Here is a 10,835-nt window from a genome sequence, read left to right as displayed (position 1 = left end):
GTTGAAGTTGTATAAAAATATTATAAAATATATACAAAGAAATCATTACATAAAAAAAAAATACAATCAGTAATTCAAACAGGATGCATTCAAACTAGTTAAAAATACAACTTTCTGGGTGCTCTCACAGTCACATTTTGGCAGTTAGGCCATCATGTTAGGTAAAGATCTATGGTTCAAATCTTTTTAAAGGTTGATTGATTTCATCCATTTTTGTATATATTCCTGCTTTCTTGGCCAGTGTATATAAATATTATATTTAATATTGTCAAATTTGTAATTAAATATATATATATAGCTTAATCACCAAATGACATTAAACTCATCACAAAATACAAAAAAACTACATATTTGGAATGTTACTTTATTTAATAGAAATATTAAGGTGGACACCATACATAAATATACAATTAAATTACAAACACAATCTTCTTATTACATTTATAAAATACAAAAGTAAGAAATTAAATTAAAATTATAAAAATATTTGATCTATGTGATATGAAAAAATGGTATCAGATTGAAATTGAATGTTCAAGACCACTAACGTAACTCCAGCAAAGATTTCATTCAGAAATATTATCAAGTGTAAGGTTCTCTTTTTCCGCATCTGATTTAACGGATATGTTATCGGACCGTGCGGTCTGCGGCGGCTCCCCTAGTAGAATATCTAACTGTTGTTTCTGGTTGTCGCCGAGTTCCTCTAGACGGCGCTTGATCATCGATATATCGTTGTGGTGCTGGTCCTGAAGACAAGAAAATTATTATATTAGTTATTCAATATTGGCCATCAGTGGACCTTTCTGGTGTGTCAATCAAATGTATGCTTCTTTGTGGGACCATAGCAACAATATCCAAGGGGCGGGGCCCTTGAAAAAAAATACTGGGAAGAATCGGAATCAGAATTTTAAGATTAAAATTGTTATTTGATTTATGATGTTTAAATAATATATCGTTTAATTAGGCTACCAAGCAAATTTTGTTTGGCCTGAGGGTTTGACCAGGAGGTATGTTTCAGCTTCTAAGATGAAGGCCCGGTTGTAACCTGGCTAGCATCAGGTTTTACTTGAAGTCTGATCACTTTAAAAATCCCTGGCATAAAAGTTAGGCAGGATAGATTGGGTAATGTCCTGAATGGAGTGGGCAGGGCCCAGAACCCATCGGAGAATAAAAAATACATCCCAATGTTTCCCTCCTTAACTATTCGACAGGAGGTTGGCTCTCTCACATGGCACCACCACTGAATACTAGCAGGAATAGGTATGGCAGATTGTGCTAAGAGGAGCCAAGGAAAAGTGCAAACAGTTAAAATAATGTACTAGTGCTCATCAACCAGTTTAGTCAATTTAATGATATATAGTTCTAGCAAAACAGTGAACCCATGTGCTGTACTGTAGCGGATCCAGAATTGTGTGTTATATAGGGGAATAAATTATACCCGTAGTGTTCTAATGATACAATATAAGGCATGATAATATTATGCATTACTGCATACTCAAGTTAAGGACACTATAGTAAAATACAAGCCAAAAACCATTATTTCCTGAAAAAAATATTACCATTGCTTAATAATTTATTGGCTCATTCTTTCAAAACAGACCATACAACAGAACAAAAGTTACAAGATAAAATTCATGAAAAAGAGATGATAGTAATGAAATAAAAAAATTCCAAATGCAATAAAAATAATATTAAATACTAAAGTATAAAATCACAACTAAAATGAAAAAAAAATGAAAAATATATAATTAAATAAATAAAAAATAAATTATTAAATAAATGAAAACAAACACTTAAGAATAATAATAATCATTAGTGCACAAATATCCCAATCATATCTTATCTATTTGATAAACCTCCCTACAGGTGCATTCCTTTCTTTTATTCCAACTGTGTTTTATTTCCTCTCGGAAATTACGGTAGCAGTAATTTGAGACTGTAAAATGTTAAAAATGATATGCTGACTATATTAATATTTAGATAACCCTAAAAAACCAATTAAAACATATAATTGCTTATTAAAAAATGGTGAAATAACATCTGTAGGACACAGATTGTAACAATTTAGTTCTCATTGATTTTTCATTGATTAGCAACTAATTTAGGTGTTATGCAAAGATTGCAGGATTTTGGAGGAAATTTTTGGAGGGGCATGCGCCCCCCATAGATACGCCACTTGACCAGACTGTGCAATGCTCTGTGGGGATTGCCACTCTTCCTCACAGCGTGACACTGTTTACATCCCAGTAAATGCCGGCATCAATTTATACTCCTGAGTAGTAGGAGACAAACGCAGACAAAGTGTCTTGCCCAAGGACACCCTGCGTCATGCACAGCGAGGGCTCGAACCCCTGACCACAAGGTAGAGAGTCCTCGCCAAATGATTTCATATTCTAATAATTCAATCTAATAAATGAATAACAATAATAATATTCCGATTTCATTACTAGCCACCAAGCGCAAGCTTGGTGGCTAGTGGTTAAGATATTAGGCTAGTTACCTGGAGGTCATTTGTTTTATTCCCATCCGAATCACTTGCGAAATTTTTTCCGCAAGCATTTGGGAATGTACTGCGCATTCAGTACTTATAACACGTCAGGTAGGGCTAACATTTCGTAATATTATTAACAATTACTGTATAATAATAAAAATATTAACGTTAATATACAGCATTGCTAGATAATGGCAGTTTTATAGGTAGCCAAGGATAAAATCTAAAGGAGCACACAAGCTCCAACTCAGCCAAATACTGAAACATACAAATAACTCAGAATAATTACAATGTCATAGACGTATGAATCAATCAGTGTTACGACAGACAAATATAAAGATAGATTAACAACCAAGTGTCTGAATTTGTGTTGGATAATATCAATAAGTGCCGACGTCATTCAAGTCTCATCAAATACTTTAATTACTTAATTATTTTCAAGCATTGGAAACCAATGCAGAAGTATTGAACTACAGAACACGGCTAACCATAAATAGTAATCAAGATTTGAACTATCACACATTGTGAATATTCTCTGGATGAAAGCTAATGAGGAAGTGATCAGTACCATTATTACTTGTTATTGTAATTTAATTATATAACAAGTTACAAAACAGAAGGAAAAAAAAATTAAAAATACTTTTCTGACACTCAAGGGCCCCAATATATTCTCCTTCTCCCCCGGGGCCCCAATAAATAGTTGTTAATGTTATGCCACTGGGATAGAAATGATTCACCCCTAGTATTTTGGCTGAAAAAATGCCAATGACTAGGCATAATAATATTTATAAATAACAATTGCACATTGCTTTGAAAACAGATTGTTTCTATTGTGTTATTTGTATTGGCAAAGTTAAGAAAAACATATTTAAATTATAAATTTGCAATTAAAATAGGAAGTTAGCAATAGTTATATTTTTGATGCACATTTTCTTTCTTTCAACAATCAGTCAAAACCTGAACTAGTTATATTAAAAATAACTAATTAATTCTGCAAAATCATTGTATGTATTAGCTATGAAAATATATCATCCATTAGTAAATATCCCTAGGTCAAGAAAATCACACTCGTGAAACAGTTAAATGAAATCAACGTAAGCTTTCATTGTGTTGAAATAACCGTTCAACTTAGTTCAAATAACTGATAATCCCAGGCACCGCTCTAGAGCATAACAAACCAAACAGAATTAAAAACGGTTCAAATTTGCATAGAGAAGCATATGCTATATTGTAGAAATCCAACACCAATACAGTTATTCAAATGATAACGGTTGCTAGTAACGAATTGAAGCTAGTGTATTAGGCTACATTCTGAAGTGGACACCAGCTCTGTGAGAATAGAATAAGCTCAGGAACTATGGGAACACACACTTACTTGTGCTACGCTTGAGTGGATCGGAATATACAGACTGTAAGAATGTTAATCATTTTATTGACGATTATGACAAAAATAAAATTTAACACTTGATAAATGTTACAATTACATGAAAATTATTAATCATAAGAATATATCTATTACATCCTAAAAAGAAAAAAAATAAATATAATAAAAAAATAAATGAAATATTAATTATTAATATTATAAATTTGAAAGGATTAAAAAAAATTAATTAAAAAACTTGATATTAATTATTAATTTACAAATTTGAACTGATGCAAAAATGAGTAAAATTTAAAGTACTTCACTCAAATTACAACAGGAGATTGTGTTTTACAATATATTGTTCGGCTCACATCCACTTAATTCTGTATTTTATGCCTGTTAAAATTGTACACAATGCATGACTGGGTTTTGATAACAATGAATGATCAATTGACTGATTGATTGATAGGAAATATAGTACAACTCACCTGTTCTGAAAAGCTTCTTGGATGAAATGGCGTTGAGCTATAATTTGGCAACACTCCAGCTAATGATAGATTGGCGATTGGCGCAAGGCTCATGTCCGCTCCGACTAGTATACTTTTGAACTCGCTCTGTTTGCGTTGGAGTTCACGTAACTTACGAACAGCTTTTGAGTATGTCTCTTTGGGAATTTGTCTCCTGAAAGTTAAATACATAATTCTGAAGAATGACATTCATGAATGAAAAAAAAACCTGTATCACCATTAATATTATGATAAATATTTTTGTGTTTGTCTTTTTGATTCTCATTATCTTTATATTAACCATCATCCTAATCATATTATTTGTTAGTCGCTCTGTTTGCGTTGGAGTTCACGTAACTTACGAACAGCTTTTGAGTATGTCTCTTTGGGAATTTGTCTCCTGAATGTTAAATACATAATTCTAAAGAATGACATTCATGAATGAAAAAAAAACCTGTATCACCATTAATATTATGATAAATATTTTTGTGTTTGTCTTTTTGATACTCATTATCTTTATATTAACCATCAACCTAATCATATTATTTGTTAGTATTATCCTAATCATGACCATATTAGCATTACAAAAAATCATTACTTCTAAATTTATTTTATTTCAAATCAAAACCAACAGTGAAATATATTGTCACATATAGGCTTGATAAGACACAGACAAGAAAAGAAACAGACACTGACAATAAAGATACAAAGAAAAATGAAACGTTAATCAAAAATGATTGCACATGCCTTTGCCAGAAGAAAATACAAAAATAAATTTCAAAAAAGCACAATAAAAAGTTAATAATAGAAAAATTACTCAACAAGGTAATTAAATATAAATTTCCAAATTTGTTAGAATTACTAAAATTATAAACTTCAGGACAAGTATTACCAAAAGTGTTAATAAATGGTTAAAAAATCCATTCTTGCAAATGTTGGGGTAAAAATAATATAAGAAATAAAATCTATAAAGAAAGAATTACCTTAATGTTTGATTCTCTAGTTCTAGTTGTTGTTCTTTTGCCTCTACTATCTGTATTTTATCTTTCAATCGATCTACAACTGTTTGATACTTTTTCTTTTTCTAAAAAAAAAAAGGAAAAGTTGTCTATGACATTTAAACTCATAATTTAGTACAGTTGTAGCTTGGTCATTAAGATGCTTGCTTTCAACCTTTAACCTCAATATATATCTTCTTACCTTTTTATGGAGTTTTTCTTGCATTTCTAAATTTTTATTTAAGTTTTGAATCTGATCTTCAAGTTCCTCTAGCCTTTTCTGCAGTTGTTGCTTTTCATCTAGACTAGCTAGCCTATGTTGTTCCAGTCGTTGCTGGGTAACCTCTTGAATTTGTTCCATGTCTTGTCGAGCCAGTCTAAGTTCGTCGTTCAGCATGTCGATAGAGTTTTTGAATTTGTCATTTTCCGCATTCAGTTCCTGTTCGATCGTCTGTAGACTTAGGAGCTCTGTGCGATTTTGATGTAGTTTTTCTCGTAGTCCAGCATTTTGTTGTCGTTCTTGATCCAATTCATTGCTCAAATTATTATTCTGGTCAAATTTTGTTCTAAGTAAATAAAAAATTCAGTGTAAAATAATATTATTCTAAAAATGGAAACCATCATACAGTTCTTTTAGATCAAGGGTGAGTATAAAAATTGGTTGGTTGAAGGGATAAAGTGAAGTTTGATTTAACACTGAGGACTGCACTTTTAACACTTCCAGAAAAAAACTATACAGCACTTCTATTATAACCACTTTATGCTCAGTTTTAATATTAATTTCTACAGATAATCATTTTTGGGCCGTAAAACAAGGGGTTTTCTAGCCAAAGATGGTAGGCGGACCACATATTATAGGGTTGTTGCGAGCCACAAAAAAAATTGAGCCACATTTATCCCACCTGTGATTTAGTCTGGTAGTTATTGTAAGGCAGGAATATACAGGCATACATGTGTATATGAGTGTTAGGCATGTGTGTATGAGTGTACACAGTTTTCCACCAGAGAACGATCAGAAAATTATTAGAACTTGTATGCAATTCAAAATGCTCATGGCAATTATAATTCTAAACGACAGATTTCAAAAGATGGAAAATAACTACGGTACATATATATTGGTTTTGTGTTTTATTTGTATTTTTCATCTAGACCATTTCTACATATTGATTGATGTATGCCCAAGGACAATTTTTTCCAGGTCATAGCTTAAGGCATAAAGTACAACAGGTTAAATTTATATAACTCATTACATTATTGAATGAAAAAATTATGACAAAATTTGTGTTGTTTGAGAGAAATTTTCTTGTCCTTGCATCCTGCTTTTTTTTTTTTTATTGTTGATGTACTATATGCAATATTTTAATGAAACAAACAAAAAGCATTGCAGGTCGAGATCCATGGCTAAATAGAAAAAAAGGATTAGCCTTTATCTGGTGATTAATCTCTTAGGTTTTCACACCTACACATAAACAATCCTTGACTGATGCACATTTATTTTAAAATGTTATGCCATAAATTATATAGTGGGCTATAAATAATGTTTTATTTCATGATTTTGAATATTTTCACGCTTTTCCCGTTAAAATTGGCCAAGTACTTACAAAGATATAATATTAATCATTGTTTTTGGTAAGGTTTTGGTCAGCTATTCAATATAATACCCTACACCCCTCTGCTGATAACCATTCAAGCAAGGCCTGACTTATCAGCTAGACAGAGAAACATGGTACGAAATGAATAGAAACGCGTTCATGAAGTAGTACGATGTTTTGAGGCGATAGGTCTAAGTCTAGGTATTTTCACACAGTTTTGAAGATGGAATTGTATAATTACTAAAGTGTTCGTTCTGATTGACACTTTTTAACCAGAATAGCAATGGGTCAAAACAGCAATAACCCAAAAAAAAAAAAATAATAATAATAATAATAATCATATTGGACGAAACACAATATAAAAGCAGTAGACATGTAAATAATTTAAAATAGTGACAAAATGATTATATAATGACATTAATTTAAAATAATAAAAATGAAACAGTACAGTAGTAGTAATAATAATAATAAGAAGAAATAGGCCTTATAACAATATCACAAAATACAAATTGAATAATAAAAATAAACACAATAATATCAGTGAACGTTCAAATAAATAAAACTTTATAATACAGACAAAAAAAAAATATACCCGATATATATATGTCATAAAAGTTTATTGCCGTTTTGAACTGAGACCCTCCCTAAAGTACTGATCGACTTTGAGGGCTGCAGAGTGATGATCATTTGGTACATTGATGAAGAATGTCGATGAATTTCTTGAACAGAAATTTCCAGGGTGTATTTTGAAAAGAATTTGGGAACATTTGAACTATTTGAAATGCTAGAGCGTTTAGAGGTATTCTAACCAATGATGAGACTTTCAGCAGGTTTATGCTTTGAACGAAGATACCTGAACGAACGCCTGTGTTATGTATTGTAGTAGCGGCCTAGCAGCAATGCCTGGATAAGGTAATCCGTGGATATAAATAATATTATAAATAGTACTAGGCCTAGGTAATAGGCCTAGCCTAGTTAGCTCTAGTAGTAGTAGGTCTAGGCATAGGAGGATAGGCCTTTTCCACAAATTATCGGTATACATTTTGAAGTGATGACAAACATTGCGAATCAGCGGTGCATAACCAACAGAAATAAGATAAGCCTTTGGGCTGATTTTCTGACATCATGTTATTAAAAATATTATAATTCCATAACGGGGCGTCGTATCCAAATGTTTTTCCAGCAAAATGTTCTTAAAAGACTAGTCTACACCACTATATGATTTAAAAAAAATATTGAAAAATGTTTGTGACCTTTGAAATCAAGATGGAAAAGCCTGTCTAAGTAGTGTCTTAAAATAGGCCTATGCATTACAGTGCAGTAGCATAGTACAGTACTTTCGTGTTACTGTTCCAGGTACCTATAATTTTCAGATTTCTCTTATTATAGAGTACAAGTTATGTTTTATAAAGAAGTATAGTATAGTAAATCATGTTTTTAACACAGGAAATTCTCATATGGTAACTAAAACAATGCTAGTCCAGAGTATTACTAGCACTACTGCAAATTAAATTTTTGTATAGACTTAATTTATGTTTATTGTTTTTTATACAAGTTAGGATTGTTATTATGTTATTGTCATTTTCTTTTTATGTACCTATCATGCTCACTTGTGTTTTTTTTTCCTATTTGCAGCAGACTTAAATTTATGAAAGGGAAAATGAAAGGATAGATTCAACTGTGCGTGAACTCTTGAGTGTTCCCCAGCACTGACAGAATACCGCAAACTCACCAAAATAACATTAGTATTTGTTAAATGTGTATTTGATGACATTTCGTGTATGTTTGACTAAAAAACATTTTTTTGTTCTCAGTAATCATTGAACATATAGCTTGCTATCAGTCAATCATGTCCTAAATGTATAGTTCTGGGAATGGTTAACAAACAATTATTTAACATTATTTTGTAGTTAATTCCAGTAAACAATGTACTCACAAATAACTTAAAGCTGTTTACTTGAAATCAAGTTTATCTACTTTCACTCAATAGACTTTTTAATATATAGCACTTTCTACACTATAGCTTTCTGAAGTTTCATTTCCTTCTAAATTTTGTTTAAGATGTATGATTTTTTTTTTGTGTGTGTTTAATTAGAAATATTTAATTTCATGTTGAGTATCTGGGTTGCCCTCCATCGACAATAATTATTAGGAAAAAGTTAACTATAAGTATGAAATATCCTAGTGAAATTTTAATAACTTCCTAATACATGCATGTATCGAAGATTTTTTTTGGGTGGGTCGTGATCATAATTTTTTGGACCTTTTCACAATGAAATAACAGCAAGATGTGATTAAAATATCAATACAATTTGCTTGAAGCAGATGGCAGGCTCAGTTTCAAAATTTATGGAATTGATATAGATTACAGTATGTCACACAATTGGCAAAGTTTTTGGACTCATTGCTGGTACCTCATCAGTGATTTTTTATTTATGTCATTGTGAAAAAAGTCTGGAAAAATGTGAACCTTTGAAAATGTTTGGGGGGGTCGTACGACCTTCCCGACCCCCCTTGCATACACCCATGACATGAACATATTGCAAGAAGTGATTTAATCAGTCAATTTAATGAGTGCTACAAACCACAACTACAGTATTTTGTTTTTCTAATTACATCATATGCTATATATTGGGTAATTCCATGGTAACTGACGTTACATTTCATCCTTTATTATATTCACATAGTTACCCACTTTATATTAAAACCATAAAAAAATGTTACAATTGATGGTGCTAACCGCAAAAACCAATGATTAAAAAAAATATTGAAGAAAAAATATGTCGAAAGAAACATACAAAACATGACTTGTATGCCATGAAATTCTGCATTAAAAGTACAGTTAATTATTACAAATTTGTTAAATTGTTTGTAAAATAGTATTGACACTGGTGTTTTTTTTTGTAGTTGAATTAACCATAAGATTATGCTATTTTGTGTTTGTCACAATACATTGAATTAATTCAGGTTAAATAATAACCTCCTAATTAGTTGTATACATAAAAATTATATTTAGTGTGTGTGTAATTTAATCAAACAATCATGAGTACCCAGTGCTACAAACAACCAACTACTGTACGATATTTTTTATGTGCTATTTTGCATTTGTCTCAATATAATTATTGAGATTAGTTAAATAATAATCTCCTAATAAAATGATTGTGATTAAAGTACTCTGTGCTACAACCAACCAATGATAGTGTTATTCTTTGTTTGTCGGAATATATTGAGATCATGAAAGCCTGAGGAATATATATATATATATATATATATATATATAGGCTAACTGATTTTTTTAAGACACAAAAAAAGTTTTTAAGAGATACAGGCTTTGGAATATTTTAATATAAGGAGGCGTAACCACCCTATTTTCTACCTTTCCACCAGTACAGGTACACTTTGCTTCAAGTTAAATAATAATCTCATAATGAATTTTTAATAATGTCCTAATTTCATAGGCCAAATATTGGCATTTGGCTTTAAAGTTAAATAATGCTATCCTAATGAAATTTTAATAATCTTCTAATTAGCTGTATACACATAAAAAATGTTTTTTAGTGATTGTAATTTAATCTGCCAAGTACAGGTACTTAATGCTACAAACAACCCAATGCAATAATATTATAATTATGTGTATACAATTTAACTATTTAATAGTGCAGCAAGAATGATTTTTTTATGTTGGTTTCCAGCATATCATATGTGTTCATTCCAGCATTTGTATTCATGATTGACAATGTATTGTATATTTTAGTAATCAGTTACAGTACAGTATATGTAAATAGTTTATTGTGTAAAGCATATTTAAATAATAATAGAAATTTAGAACCTGAAACTTGTTGCTTTGTTTGTACATGGCGTCTCTAAACAATAAGTTCCAGAAAG

At 30.8% G+C, this 10,835-nt stretch overlaps 1 protein-coding gene across 1 annotated transcript in view; it reads right to left on the bottom strand.

Moving 5' to 3' along the window:
- Positions 1–355: 355 nt before the first annotated feature.
- The window catches only part of LOC117115104 (centrosomal protein of 83 kDa-like), a 19,299-nt gene continuing 8,819 nt past the window's right edge, over positions 356–10,835 (bottom strand). Inside the window, exons 7-10 of the mRNA XM_033258771.1 lie at positions 5,561–5,924; positions 5,344–5,444; positions 4,343–4,535; positions 356–746 (exon numbers count right to left, since the gene is read on the bottom strand). Coding sequence (XP_033114662.1) covers positions 567–746; positions 4,343–4,535; positions 5,344–5,444; positions 5,561–5,924 — 838 coding nt within the window. The 3' untranslated portion in view covers positions 356–566. The remainder of the gene's footprint in view (positions 747–4,342; positions 4,536–5,343; positions 5,445–5,560; positions 5,925–10,835) is intronic.

Source organism: Anneissia japonica, unplaced genomic scaffold (genome assembly GCF_011630105.1).
Source record: "Anneissia japonica isolate Jap-2015-1 unplaced genomic scaffold, ASM1163010v1 scaffold24_len2511860_cov200, whole genome shotgun sequence".
NCBI lineage: Eukaryota > Metazoa > Echinodermata > Crinoidea > Comatulida > Comatulidae > Anneissia > Anneissia japonica.
Note: the sequence above shows the minus strand (reverse complement) of the source record. Positions and strands in the feature narration are given on the sequence as shown.